This window comes from Meleagris gallopavo, chromosome 9 (genome assembly GCF_000146605.3).
Source record: "Meleagris gallopavo isolate NT-WF06-2002-E0010 breed Aviagen turkey brand Nicholas breeding stock chromosome 9, Turkey_5.1, whole genome shotgun sequence".
Lineage (NCBI taxonomy): Eukaryota > Metazoa > Chordata > Aves > Galliformes > Phasianidae > Meleagris > Meleagris gallopavo.
The window spans coordinates 3893323-3908371 of record NC_015019.2 but is presented as its reverse complement, the minus strand read 5'-3'; the positions used below and the strand labels follow the sequence as shown (position 1 = coordinate 3908371).

At 47.7% G+C, this 15049-nt stretch overlaps 1 protein-coding gene across 1 annotated transcript in view; it reads left to right on the top strand.

Annotated features, from left to right (window-relative positions):
* The window catches only part of GPC3 (glypican 3), a 115104-nt gene that overhangs the window by 73414 nt on the left and 26641 nt on the right, over positions 1-15049 (top strand). The window contains exon 7 of the mRNA XM_019618147.2: positions 326-446. Coding sequence (XP_019473692.2) covers positions 326-446 — 121 coding nt within the window. The remainder of the gene's footprint in view (positions 1-325; positions 447-15049) is intronic.

Below are 15049 nucleotides of genomic sequence, written 5' to 3'. Positions count from 1 at the left end.
TCTCAGCCAGCTCTCTTAGGACTCTTGGGTGCAAGCTATGTGATAATATTTATCCCCGTTGTATATTGTTTAATGTCTTCCTTGGTTACTAATGGACTGGAAAGGAGTTCATTGTCCTCAAGTGATGCAAGTACATCATCTTGTTTTTTTGCAAAGGCAGAACAGATATCTATGGGAAACTTCTGCCTTTTCTGTGTCATTATTAACTGTTTTATTCTCTCCATTTTTGAAGGGACTGGTACTTAGCTTTGTTTGTACTGATCTCTGAGAATCTCTTCTGCGTTAGCCCATAGGATCACAGTCTTCTTTGTTCTCACTCCTGCAGGTACAGTCCCCATATCCCAAGGAATGGAGCAAAAGCTCAGCCTGGAAACCACGAGGGGAAGATGAAAGGTTCTGAGCCAGTGATCAGCCAGATCATTGACAAGCTGAAACACATCAACCAGGTTTGTTGCAGGCTTGCTAGCAGGGATGGCTCCAGAGTGGGCGGTTTCCAAATCAGTATGACTTCCCTTCCACTGCCTTTGGGCTCAGCCAAACAACCGCGGGCAGCTTTGGGAGCAAACTGGTGCCACCTCAGCCTCACTTGTTGCCAGCACGTGTGGCAGATCCTCCTTCAAGCCCTTGGGCTAAATAGGAGCATTTGGGATCAGCCTGTGCCTAGGTGCTGCTTGCATCCCTGTGCTGCACCTCTTCTGGGTGTTCATCCCTGGCACAGTGAGAGACGATGCTGCTGTGGTGTCCCTGAGCGTATGGTGCTAGTCATGTGGCACGTGCCCAAAGTCAACTCGGTTTGAAGTTCCCTTTTGCTTTGCAGACAGAGGGTCACATGCTTCTTTGCTGTATGTCCTTGGAAGTCCTTTCCTCGTCACTGCAGGGACAAGTGGCCATTAAATGGGGATGTGTCAGAGCTGAGCGAGATCCTTTCTGCCATGCTGGGAGCTTCCTTCCCACGGTCTCAGACCTGGTGTTGTTGCAGAGAGACAAGCAGTATCTTGTCTCTACCAGCCTAGATGAAGTCTGTGAATGAGACCCACTGCTGCCAAGGGGTTGGGGGCAGCTCTGCACTGTGTTCAGGTGGTGAAGGGTGAGAGCTCTGCAGTGGAAACTGCCTTCCGCGTAGTGCAGCTGCTGCGGGGAGAGAGTTTAGCTTCCCAAAGCTCTCCTACAGCATTGCCTGGAGCCAGCCCTGCCTTCACCATGCCCACTAGATAGCGGTCTGGCTCTGCAGCCTTTGTCACTGTGTCACTCTCAGAGGGGACCCTACAGGCCGACAGCTTGGACCTCTGTGCTCTCTGGGAACAGCTAGGCAAACACTCGGGTAGGAATGAATGCTGTCTTCCAACACTACTGAGCTTCCCACTCTCCACCAGGAGAGTTTTTGTAGTGAGGACATTGTCCACGATGGCCCTGGCATGATGCTTTTGGCAGCAGCAGCTTCCTGGGGTTCAGCCCAGCAGCACCGGGGCCGGTGGGTTGGGAGGGCTGAGCTGCCTGAAGTTGCTGGCGTAGCGACTTTTCTGCTAACCTCTGCTTTCCTGCTCCCACAGCTGCCGGGGACTGTTGTGACAGCAGCTCATGCTCAGAGCCCTGCGATGCCAGCACGCCTCGTTAGCCGCTGCCTGGGAGTGGGGTGCTTGGGGTCCCTGGCACACGGTGGTGGCAATGCAGCCATGCTGCCTTTGTGTGTGGAGCTGTGCCATCTGCCAACAGCACGTAATTATTAAGGGAAGGGGGGGAGGTGAAAATAGCATAATCAGCTCCCTATTAAATGGGGTAGAGGGCAGGCTTCAACCTGCAGGTGATAATGATATTTTGCCGTTCGCAGTGAGAAAGTCGCACCGAACAAAACATGGTTATTAGTGTACTTGAAACTGCTGACATAAAGTAGTTGTGAAATGCTGGCTGCCAGATTAGGTCAAGTTAGGTCTTTGCTGAGCAGTTCAGGCTGCCAAGGAGCTGAGATTCGTGGAACAAGAGACCCTGGGTAAACACAGCTCGGCTGGGTACAGCTGTGTGCAGCCCTGTCCTAAGAAAAATAGGGGTAAGTGGGTGAACATGGGCAGCTCCTGGGCTCTTTTGGGACTTTCTCTTGTTTGCTTGCCGTATCAGGTTGGAAAGTTGTAGTGCTGTGGGGAGCGGGTGAATTGTTTTGCTTCGAGCAGCAGGAATTGTAAGAGTTTGAAGAAATCAATCCCTTTGGAAAGTTGTGTTTGAGAAAGAGCGAGAATAAAATAGGGAGAAAAAGGAAAGTGATTTGTGAGACTTGTTTATGATCGTAGCTATTGGTACTGAGGATTGATGGTAAGTGACTTATAACCTGGTGAGGTATCACATAATTGTGGAATCATAGAATTGGAGTTGGAAGGGAACCATAAGGATCATCCTGTGGATGTTACTTAAGTTTGGGATTTTGGGTGTCAGAGCTCACCACCACATTTGTTTTCTTGGCCTACTGAAGTTTTGTGATCTCCTTCACATCTGGAACACATCTTGAAAACCCAAGAAGTAGGAAATGTGGAAGGAGCAGCTCTGAATGAATTACAGTTGTTTTTCAGGTGTTGGCTCCGGATCTGGGAAGCAGTGTGGGCTCCCAGGGTGGGGAGGGCTGAGAAACGGTGCATTGACCCAACACGATGGGCGGTGGTTTCTGAGGTTTTTCAAATATCCAGAGCCCTTAAGAGAAAAGAGCATTCCTAATGCTCAGAGCTCTAACCTGGATTCCCGTGTGACTGCAGGTATATTATGGAATCCTCCTCATTTGTTGTGCTGGAGGTTCAGGTCCTGAGTCCATACAGGTGGACACAGGAGCCCTGCCAGTTGGTGTAGCTCTTGTTAACTTCAGGCTGCTCGCATCATTGAAATAACATGTATTTTTTCAGCAGGGCACCAACTGAAGTTGGGCGAGCTTGTGGTGAACATGTTGCTTGAGGAAATCATTAGTTCATATCTCCTCGCACTGAATCTGGTTAAGTGCAGGCAGACAGCAGCGATTCTCTTCAGGCTTCTCCAGTTTGAAATGAGCATTGTTTGTGCACCAGAACCAAATGCATAGAGACTGGGAAGAGTGCAGAGAAGTGAGCCTGGGGAGAAAAGGAAGTCAACAAATTTGCCAGCTTGCATTAGTGATGTCTGAGCACCTTTTATCATGCTAAAATGAATGAGCGAATGAACCGTCTGAGCGGTGTGTAGCCTCAGGTCGGTTCCTTCTGGATGAGTCACACTCGATGCCCACTCGTCATGTCGTAACTCCAGACCATTTCTGTTTGGTTTGAATGCGAGGTTGTGGGTGGTGCTATTTTTTTCACACATTGGTGGGCGAGATGGTTTATTATGGCTGTGTTGGATGTGAGGATTTCTTTTCAGTTCTGTTAGAGGTCTACCAAGCTGTGATTTGAGTTATTTTTGCTCTGTGCCCAGAGGCATGAATGGCCCATCCATAAATATTAGCATTGTTATCTCAGCTGGGAGGCCAAGGGTCACCTTCAGGAAAATGAGTTGGAAGCAGTTCCTAACTTTTATTTCCCAGAGTGAACGGGGTCTGTTTCTGTCTAGAAGGGTTTTCGCTCATCCCACACGTGAGAATATATTGAAGTGGAAAGGTTATTCGTTGTCAGCATGAAGTCTTGCTCTATTTTTTGTGACTTACTAGCATTCCTAGGTGAAAAGCAGTGTGCAAATGAGTTATTTCCTCTGTTTGCTCAATTTTCTCCCCACCATGGGGATGGGCTGACAGATGGGAGCAAGGCTTAAGCTTTCAGTTACCTGCAAAACAGCATGATGAGCTGGGGCAGTGGCTGTTCCTGTTCTGCAGGTGGGCAGATGGAGCGGTGACATCCCATACGGAGTCTGGGGCAGAGCAGCGTCTCCTAAAGTTTAAGTTTTTGCCCATTTCTGACCTCTTCCTATGCTTAGATGAATCCTATTGTTCAACATAGGGCCATCTCTAGGAGGAAGAGCACAGTTTTAGAAGAGAAGGGGAGGAAAGAGATTTACTAAAAATGAAGGATAAAATCCATAAAAGGAAAATTAAGTGAGAGAGATGTGCCTTTTCAAGACTGAAGGGCCTGGAAACGTATTGTACATTTCCAGACACTGGAGTTAAGGGCTCATTTAGAATATTTCAAATATACTAGAGTCTGACAGTTCTTTGGTTTCCACATCAAACAATCTGTAATTTATTGCCTCGTATAGGGACTGTGTTTTTATCATATTGCAAATTCTCTAGCCAGAAATCTAACTACCACATAAGCCCTTGAAAAAAAAAAAAATCCTTTGGGGATCGGAATCCAGGCAGCATGTTTTCACAGACCCTGAGAAACCAACTTTGATTTATTTCCTTGGAAATAAGGGGAGCACAGGGTTTCGTAGAGCGTTACGGCTGGGCAGGATCTTGCTGCCTCTTCACATCCATGGCTCAGCCCTGGAGTGGGAGCCGTGTGAAAAGACCCTGCGCTGCTCTTCGTGGGCTTTACGGGAGGATGAGAGCAACATTTCCAAGTTTTATGAGGCTGTAAAGCACGGAGCTCTAGATGGAGGGAAGGAAAAGAAAAGTAACGAAGAGGGGTGAATGGCTGAAGACGAAATATATACTTAGTTTGCAAAAGCATGTGCCAGAGGTTAAATAGCTGTGTTTGAAGCTGGTTTGATCAACCAATATATCTGATATTTGTTTGTGGGTTTAATGGCCTGTTTCTCGGAGGCCTGGCTGCTGGGAGAGGGCACGGCAGAGGTCACCTAGAAGTTAATTTGGAAGGAGGCCAAAAGGCCACAACTTGATTGAATCAAATGTAAACAAAATAAGCCTGGGAACAGCGTGGTATGTCCGAGTGATGGGGATGGGGGGTGGCAGAGGGTCAGATCTGGTCCCTGCGTGGAGAGACGCACACATGGGCTGTGTACAGGGCATGGAAGTGGCTGTCCTCCCAGGGAGGTGATGGGGGCTTGGAATGGCTGTCCCTGGTGGCTCAAAGCGGGGAAGTCCATTGGGTGTGTGGTGGTAGAGCGATGAGCTTTCAAGGCTCTATTTCTCCTTCACATTCAGCGGAATCATGGCTTTCTGTGTCCTGCCAGACTGAGTGTGCTTCATTGCTCCCACCCTCTTTCAATTCACTGGCTCGATGAAACAGTATAATGATTAGAAGAACGCACAGACTCCCAGATTGCTGGATGAAGTGATGCACAATGCTCATCTCTTGAAAATACACTATTTAACTTGCACCAAAACTAGTCACTTTTGCTTAATTTTCCACTTTTAAACAAAATAAGGTAACATACAGCACTTCAGATATTGTAGTGTGTGTAATATAATTTATCAAGTTTTCAAAAGAAAAGTTAATAAACACCATAATTGCTTGGACACGCCTTTTGTTCAACATTATTAAACAGTTTGTAACAATTAAAATATTAAAACCACATGTTGTTGAAAGCAACCAGACGTTGCAATTATTTTTTACTAAGGCCATTAAACAAGACGACAGAAGATTTTTATTTTAATGATAAATGCATTTCGGAGTGGATCAGCTAATTCCTCCTTTACTGCACAAAATACTGCGTAGCTCCACCAAGTCTAGGCCTGGTATTTAAGGAGCAACAGTGCTGTCCTCTTGAGCTGTGCCTCCATTCTTGTTAACACACCACTGTAAATGCTCTCTACGGAAGCAGCAAGTAGAGGATTTTGTAAATCAGGGGAAAAGTGACCCTCTGGAGGCAGAACATAATTATTTTGGATCGTGTCTTATTGTTTGGTGACATTTTAAATCCAAAACCGTTCTTCCCCTCCTTGCTTTCAGCACGCCAGCTATCACGTGTCAGGGGTGGATCTGCAAACATCCCCGCGTTATCGGCACGGCTGTGGGAACGCTGTACCCGCAGGTCACCCTCAGTGGGTTTTCTTGAACAGCCTGAGATTAATTGAGCTCGGTGTGTTTGTGCGGGTGGTTTTAAACAGATGGGGACTGGCTAGCGTGTGATCTGGGCTGCGTCTGCTGAAGTTCCTTGCCAGTTTTGCATGTGGTCTTGCACGACACGGAGAAGTGTAACGAGTACTCTGTTGAGCCCCATGCTTTTACTTCTTGCGGCATTAAATATGCTGAGGAATGTGAGGTATTTCCCATTTCAAGTAAGGAAAGGGAGGTAAATAGCTGTGTTTCTGGCAGCGTTTGGTGACACTGGGACTTGGCGGTGCTGAGCATCTCCTGGCTGCTGTCTGTCGCTGACCCATTGCTTTTATTAGAGGTGGTGGCAGAAATCCTGTCACTATGCAGGAGGCCAGTTTTTGGAGGAAATGTCTGAAAAAGGAAAGCCTCAGCTGTACCTTCTTTTTGCTAGTGCCACTTCTCTATCTAGGGGTCATCAGCAGTGTTCCACCTCCTGCCAGTGTCAGACAACTATGCAGCTTGGCAGTGACCTGGAGCAGCCAACCCTTCCCATGCAGTGTCTCTGCTCTTGGCTTTTCTCAGCAGGACCAGGAAGCTGAGGTGGCTGAGCTTGGGTCAGGGTTTTGGGTTGCTTCCACACCACTTCGTTGTTCAGAGTATTTACGTAACGTAAATAGCATTTTATTGCTCTCCTTCCCCGAAATTCCCTGGTTGCTGTAGTCTTATGCAAGAAGAGGGATTCAACTTTGCCCTTGTGGCTTCAGCCCCCGGGGGACCGTGCAAGGAGGCAGGTGCCTGGTGTGTGTCCTCCAAACAATGTGGTGGAAATCAGCTGGGGAAAAAATACCTTTGAGAAGGGATTCATTTTCTTTTGTGTCCAAAACAAGCAGCTGATGCACAGCAGTGCTGTAAGACAAACACCAGATATCCTGTACCAGTGCTGGGGTTTATCCTGTTGTGGAGGAAACAAACCTGGAGGAATTGTTGTGCAGCAAGATGCAGTGGATCTGTTGATAAGAAATTAATTCTCAGTTAACGTTATTGTGTGCGTCGTTAATTGTATTGAGTGATGTGGTTCAGGCTGGGAAGTGGGATCAGTAGGTGGGTCCAAGGTGGGTGTTGTCCCTGTGCCCCATGCATAGGACAGCAGCATTCCTGATTCTGCCAAAGAGCAGAATGGTATGGTTCTCATTTGGGGCACTTCTCCCCAAAATTTGGCTTAACAGCAGGAGTTTAAAATGTGGTCCAGAGCGAGGTCATGGGAGCTAATCTTCCTCTTCCTGAGCAGGCGTGGAAGGTCACCCCTGGTCTCCTTGGCCACAGAGCAAATCTGATTGCTTTTGTTCTTTTGCAAAAGATTTGCAACAAGAACGGTGCTTTTAATTCCAACTTGATGGAGCACAACTTCGTAGCAACAGGAAGGGAGGTAAGAGCAGCAGTGTTAGATCTGCTGTGGGGCAGCACTATCCTGCTGTCCTCCTGCCTCAGGCTTCGGGAGGCTTTGCTGGGAGCTGCCCTGGACTGTGCATGAGGTGTTTGTCGTGCACCTTGCATTCCCCGTGCTCTGCCCCATGTGCAACTGGCCACTGCACAGCCCTGAGAGCCAACCACGCTGCTGTCAGAAAGTGAATGATGTTTTATATGCTTTAAGTGATGAATAATTTGTCTTCTTGCTCCTTTTGTTGCACCTGCTGATGAAGCAGCTGCTGGTAATTAGGCGGGGCTGGTGCTGGCACTGCACTCCCCTCCTCAATGGGGCTGCTGTAACCTGTGTGTGTCAGTACACCTGTAACTAACTCTCACTCTCAGGAGGGCTCTGTCAGTTAAGGCTGATGCTCGTTAAACTTCTTAGCTTGCTTTTGACATGTAACTAACTGCAAAGGCCAGGTGATATTTTAGTGCTCTTGCTGTTGTACTGTGCGCTACAAAGGATGGCCATTGCAGCACATAAAACCTAAGAGCAAACACGGGAGGTTGGATTGCAGCAATATTTATTGCTTATGGCCTTGGCTGGCTGTATTGTGAGGAAACTATATTTAAAGGAAGAAAATGTGCCTGGCTGTTCTTCCTGGGGACACGTGTAAGGAGATGCTGCCTGGTGGAGCACTGTCAGTGGGAGGAACTGGGGACAGCTGGCTGCAGGTGGGTGTCCTGTAACCAAGGGCTGTCACGATGGGCAGGAAATGACTTTGTATTCTTGGCAGGACCCAAAGAGTGTCTCCTGCCTGTGAGCGTGGAAGGAGCGAGTTGACCTTTTTGGGCAGTGCATCGCTCCTAAATGTGGAGGGTGAGATTTGGGGAGGTGAGTATCAAGGCTTCCTCTGCCAGTGTTGGGTCTCTCCGGGGGAGGATATAAAGTGACCAGAGTTGGACGTAATTTAACTGGTGAGCTGTGACAGCTGGTGGCCGTGTGTCTGGGGGGGGAGAACCACCCCAAGGCATCTCCCTAGATGCTGAGCCTTGCGGGCTATGTTTTTGGTAGATAATAATGGTGATGGTTTGCATCCTGGTGTTTCAGCAGTGTTCGTGTTGGACCTCATCTTATTTGTAGGCCTATCCTAAAAGGCAATCTTGACACTTGAAAAGCTGTATTCTCAAAATTAGGTTTTCTCTTCTTTGGCTTTTAGCAAGCAGCAGTCGTGCTCTGGGTGTGGAGGAGAGCAATGACCTTGCCCAGAAGCCAGCCCAGCCATCAGCCATTAATTAGGGACCACAGAGGCTGGAAAGACCCCATTCCTGGGATTACTTTCGGTCTGGTTTGTCTCAGTTGAGTGCCTGTTTAATGTGAAGTGCATAAATACTTGTGGCAGTAGTGCTGGGGGCCTCGGGCTCCCCGCTCCAGCTGGGCACCTTCCCCAGCAGTGCCAGCACCGTGTCCCTGTTCTGCCTCCAGGTGGGGCTGGGGGATGGAATGGTGCTGCTGGAGGGAGCCCACAGCTCCCATTGCTCAGCCAGGCACCACCTGCTCCCGTGCACCCTCGGATGGGCAGGCTGGCTGCTCTCTCTTCCATTGCTGATGAGTTTAGGGATGTTTGCTATGAAACCTTCCTCCTCCTGCAGGGATTAAATCTCTGCTGAGATCAACAGCTCTGTAATTAACCTTGCATTGGGGTTGTTTCATCAGAGAGTAGATAACTGCCTCATGGGGTGGTTGTACAGCTCTGTGAGACTCACAGGGGACTATCTGAAGTTATTTTCTGGGCTTGGGACAAAACAAACGTGAAAGTGAGGCTAAAAAGAGCAATGCCTTGCGGGCAGTGGCACCCTCAGGGGGGCACTGTGGGTTTAGGGGTGAATGTTCTGGCAGCAGGTCAGCACTGTGTACAGAAATATGAGATCTGGGGAGTCCTTCTCTGCTGGGAGCTCCTAGGGAGAAGGGGATGCTGCCGGGGCAGAGATTTGTTTGCAGCGTGGCAGAAGGAAGGATGGGGGGGGATAAATCCTTCCGACACAGCTCCAGGCTTACCGCTTCCTACCTGATGCCAAGGACGAGCTGTTTGCTCACAGGCAGCCCTGACAGACGTTGCTGACAGCTGGTGAGTGGCCACGTGTGCTGGAGCCCAAGCCAAAAGGAAATCTCCCAGCTGTGTCACTGTGGGTTGGATTGGTGGGTGGGAGAGGAGAGTGGAGACCCCTCCAAAAACATCTCTAACAGGGCTCTAGGTGTGTTGGTGGCACAGCACCTGCCTGCCCTTCCAGGTGCTGCGGTGTGGGATTATGTTGCACTGAAGCTGTGGTGTGTGCATGGTTGAGAGGTAGAAGCACCGTGCTCCTACGCTAGGTATGTGCATCTGCCTTGTGCTTCCAGAATATAGCATCCTGACCCAAACATCCACGGGCCAAGGGCACTTTCCCTCTGTCCATCTCTGCCTTCATGCCAGAATGAGAGGATGGTGATAAGGTGGTTGGTAGCTCCACCTCTACGTGTTCTCCCGTTCCTTGTGCTCTTGCCTTTAGAATCATAGTCTCTGTATGCTACTGTACTGCTGGTATCATAGAATATCCTGAGTTGGAAAGGACCCATAAGGATTGTCAAGTGCAACTCCTTATTGCTTTTTGTTGTCTGATGTTTTATCTTCTGGTGATGTGTGCTTTATGCTTTCCTGAATGCCTTTTGAATGGCACAGCAGGGCTGTGCTCAAACACAACCAAACAAAATATGGAAAATATGGATAATAGTGATAGGTCCTGGCCCATGTAGGTTCCCACACCTCTCCTTTCTCAGCTGCCAACCCCCTGAGGGGTGGCTGCTTGGCACGGAGAGAAATGGGCCCATGTCCTCCTGTCTAGTGATGCCGAGCAGAGGGGAAGGAGATGAAAGACAAATGGCTCCGGGTTGAGCACCAAAAGCCCTCACCAAATCCACAATGGGGCATGAGGTGCTTTGGCTTACGTGACACCAAAGCTTGAGCAGCTATGTGCCCTGGGGCAGAGACTGAGGAAATAATGCAGGTCAGCTAGAAAAAGTTAAGAACTGCAATGGAGTTTTTGCACAAAAAGTTGTGTTTCTGCTTTAGTTTTAGAGACTTCATAGCTTGCAGGAGCCCAGTCCTGGCAGGAAAAGGTCCAGACAGACTCCTGGAAGGTGCTGAAACATTACCTCCCTGATGCAACAGTGAGTTAATGATTGATTTTGGAGTCTGAAGGAGACCTGTATTAATGGAGGTGGGCAGAGGTGTGTAGGAAAGGATGGTGAAGTACCAGTGGTAATTTGCGAAGAAATGCAAAGGAGGTAGAGCTGCTACTTCTCCAAGGAGATGAGCAGCATTTCTGCAGCAGTGGCACTGATGTGGCCGCAGGACTGGGCAGGGTTGGGCCTTGCTCAGCACCTGACTGTTCTGCTCCTTCCTATTGCTGCACAAAAACAAGCCATAAATAGCTGTGGGGTGGAAGGGGAAGGAACTGCCAGCAAGGTGAATGAGCTGATCATAAAGCCCAAGTAATCTTTTTCCCACGTGCGCTGTGATGAATGAACGTTTGTTTGGGTCAGGGAAGTGACATTTTCTGCACTGGGGAAAGCAGACAGGAGCTGGTCCCTCTGCCCATCCTGGTGCCAGTAGGGTTTAACCTCCATGTCCATGGGTGCATCCTGCCCCAGACATCAGCCAGCAGTCACCAAACTGCAATGATTCATAGTGGCTTGGCAGCCCTTTCTGTTGCCAGCAGAGATTTACTGTCCAGTGTGGACTCATTTAAATTACTGCCAACATCTAGGGGTCTTTATCTGTCTTGCTTTACCCATAGGGATGTTGTCAGATTTGATAGCTAATCTGGAGTTAAGCTGATGATCCATAACATAGGGCTGCCTTTGGCCAGTAACTCACTGCTGTCACTGGCTTTTTCAGCTATCAAGAATGACCAGAAGAACTGCTTTAGGGCAGCTGAGAGCATCTCCTTGGGGTCTGTGCAGGCAGTACAGGGGACTCTGCTATGCCAGTGGCACAAGGTGGGCACAGTAGGGGTTCTTCCTATTCCAGGAAACAGCATTTTGAGGGAAATAGAGTAAAACACTTCTGGTTTTTGGCTGAAGAGCACAGTATAGAATGAGCCCTCCTTGCCCTGTTGTGCTGCCTAGGACTTGGTCTGCTGAGCATGGCTTCGGCAGTGTACAAATACGAAATGGTTTGAAGCAGGCAGCATGGGGACGTGCAGAATTTGCTTTTTGAGCAGCTGATAAAACAGCTAACGTGCCCAACTCATTGTTTTTCTGAGCACTGAAAATGACTTTTCCAGGTCCAAAGCCTACTTCCTCTTTATTAACGTTTGATTAGCAATTGCTCCTTGCTGTGCTGAGCTTGAAACAGGAGTACAGTTAGGAACAGGTTTCTCCTCTGCCACGTCTGCATGGCCAAGATGTATCCAACTGGAAGGGTCACCATGTGGGCCACAATGGGCCCTTCTGTCTGGGATTGATGCAGTCAGCAGGGCAGTGATATCCGTGCATGCACGCGCACCCTCACTCTTACAAGACAGATCCTGCTGTTCACACGTATTGTTAAGATTTTAAATCCCCTTATGGCAACTGGTACTCAGTGCCAGGGAACATTGGGTATCTCCGTAGTGTGCGTTGCATTTTGTTGCTGCCCAAGATGGAAAAAGCTCTCGAGCTCAGAAAGAAGCAAGTAAAATTGATGCTGTTGATGTTGCATTGAGTTTTGGCTTGTGCTTGCTTCTATGTCGCCAAGGCCTTCTGCCCACAGAGAAGATGAAAAGGAATGGAGCTGGGAAATGGGAAGGTGGCGAGGAGGACATCACTGAATCCCATGATGAGGGCTGGTTAAATAATGAAGGAAGTATTTGCTAATAAAAGATAATTTTTTCCATGCTATTTCTAGGGCTAATAAGCAAAGGAAGTGGAGAGAATTGATTCTCCTTGTAGCATGCTTGTGTATGATCAGGCCACAAAATTCAAAACACATGAGTTTTCAAATAGTCCCCAACTTCAGGCTTTTAAAATGGGTTCCTTGCCTTGGTTCTCGCTGGTGATCAGATAATGACCTTCGTAAGCAAAACAACTCCAGCTGTGTTTCATAATGGGAATATACTTCTGTACATTGTAATGAGCTGTTAACAGGGAACAGTATCGTGTGAAAATCTGCACGTTTCCCATGATGCTGCCCTGATTTAAAAGCCACCCATAAATTAGTCAGTGTTGTGAATTTAAAGGTCAGGATTGGCTATAAGATCTATTTTTCTCCCCTTAGACAATGTTTTCAGCAGGCTGGAATTTAAAATAGAAAAACCTGACCTGCTGGGACTTGTAAGAGTTGGGTGGAATGTGTGGTGGCTTTCGCGTTGGGTGTCTGAAAACGAGGAGAAAGAACAGCTTTGCTCCTCTGAGCTCCTTACCAAACCTCTAGAAGGATGGCATCCAATGTTCTGTGCGCAGCCCTTGAGCAGAGTGGCTGGAAGGTTCCTAACAGAGCCAGAGGTTGGTTGGCCATGCTGGGTTTGGTTCATGATGTGAAGCGTCGTGTGGCGGAGCACCCAGAGAGTTCCTGCAGTAGAGCTCTTTGGATGTGAATGCTTGATTACTAAATGTATATTGCAATTCTGAATATTATTTTAGCTGCAAGATCAGTCTCCGTCCTCTCCAGCTTTTTAGGTTTGATCGTATTCCAGAGGCTTACTAAAAACATGCAAAGAATTTCAGCAAAACTCAGTGGAACACTTTTATTAAATTCTTTCAGTCATGCAAGCTAAATTAAATGACAGCTCTGTCCACCAAAAGATTACAAATATCAATCAGACTTCTCCCCTAAACTCATGAAGGAATTAAATGTTTTTCTAAAAGTCTTCTATTCTCCTTAATAATCTGTTTGGCTGTTCTCTTTGCTTTGCATATTTTTGAAGTCTGTTGAAAGGGATGATTTCTGCCCTAGAGGAGCACAGTGCTTGTATCACACGGCCGATATTTCATCTGAATTTGTGGACACAATTTTGGTATTGCTCAAATTGATATTTGCAATCCTGCGAGCATAGTTTCCAAAATGAGAAAACGACTGTTGAACTGCAGTCCAAGGAACACAACGCTGATTTCTTTTCGGAGACAGGAGATTAATGATAAAAAGTATGTTGTAGCCTTCCTTGTTTAGGTTAAAATTGGAAAAACAAGGCCAGGTGGCTCAGAGGGCTGGTGGGATGGGGAGCTCTGAGTGAAGTGGTTGTTAAGAACAAGGAGTTATAAAGATTTCAACATACGGTCGCCTGTCCAACTCCAGCTGAGTCATTACCCTACATTGCTGCATCTGTTTGTGTCTGGTCACTGCATGGTTATGAATAATGGTATAAATCACACTGGGACGCCCTGGGGAGCTTTCCTTGCAGAAATGCTCAGCACACTCTTCTGATCTTGCTTGTTTTGTTTTTTTTTGTTTTTGTTTTTTTGGGGGGGGGGGGAGATCACAGGACAAACTGAGGAACAATTATCTGTGTGGAAACCAGCTGGGGGATTCCAACATCCCTTGTGCCCTATGCCCAGGTGTCTGGAGTGAGGGTAGGATGTGAAAGCAATGAGATTGGACACAAATCTGACGCATGTTTGAGCTTGGTAGATCTTATAGTTGAGAGTGTAGGATGTGGCCAGTGTGCTTCTTCCCATGCTTACGGTGCAGATGGGTGCCCCACAGGCACCTCTGAGACGTGTGCATGCGCACGGGCTCCCACAATTAGCACTCTGCTTTACACTGGGTACATTACAGCGTATTTTTGCCATTATGGTTTAGCAGAGAAGAGCAGATATGATTGTAAACTCTTGCAGCTGAGTGAATTGTGATTAAGTTGAAGCTATCTTGCTTCACGTACTACTTTAGTGATCACCAGACTATGTATTTTTCCGTCTCTTACCATAGTCTGTACACCACAGGACATGAATTAACTGTAATGTCAGGGTAACAGTCAGCTCTGTTTGCTATTTAAGGATGGGGAAGCTATGTTCAGTCTCTGAATATAACTTCATAAAGCACACAGACCGTGCTGGTGGCTGTGCAATGGTTCAGTGAGGCCACGATGTTGTGCCAGCTGAAGCCATGGCGCCCAGCAGCGCTCTCTATCTGAATGCCCAAGATTGTACTTTGGGATTCCCACCCATCACTAGGTTTCCTGTCTGTGCTAGCTGGGAAGGACGTGGTGGGAGGCATTTCTGGCCCTGCTCTCCTGGTAGGACTTTCTTGTGCTTCATACTATGTCAGTGACCTTGAATCACTGAATCACCAAGGTTGGAAAAGACCTCCAAGATCATCCAGTCCAACTGTCCACCCGTCATCAACATTTCCTACTAAACCACTGAACCATGTCTCTTAGTATAACATCTTGCTGTATGAGTGAGCTGATGCCCAGGCAGGTTTGCAGGGCTGAGGCTATCCTGATGCCCACAAGCATCACTGTGCCTATCAGACACTGTGGTCAGCTTGTGCTTGGCTATGCTGAGGCCCATGTGTTGTTTCTTGGGAAATTCCCATTTCATTGTGGCTACAAAGGTTGAGAAATTAAGCTGCTAATTTATAGCATGCCAAGAAAAAAAATAGTAATATGAGAGAGAGCGATTTTAATGTATGAAAACAACTGAAAAATTCTGCTATTTTCCCGCCCCTGCTGAGCTTATTAAATCTGAAAATATCCCAAAACTTAATTCTCTCTGCCAGAAAGCTCCTTGTGCCTCTTTCTGGGTA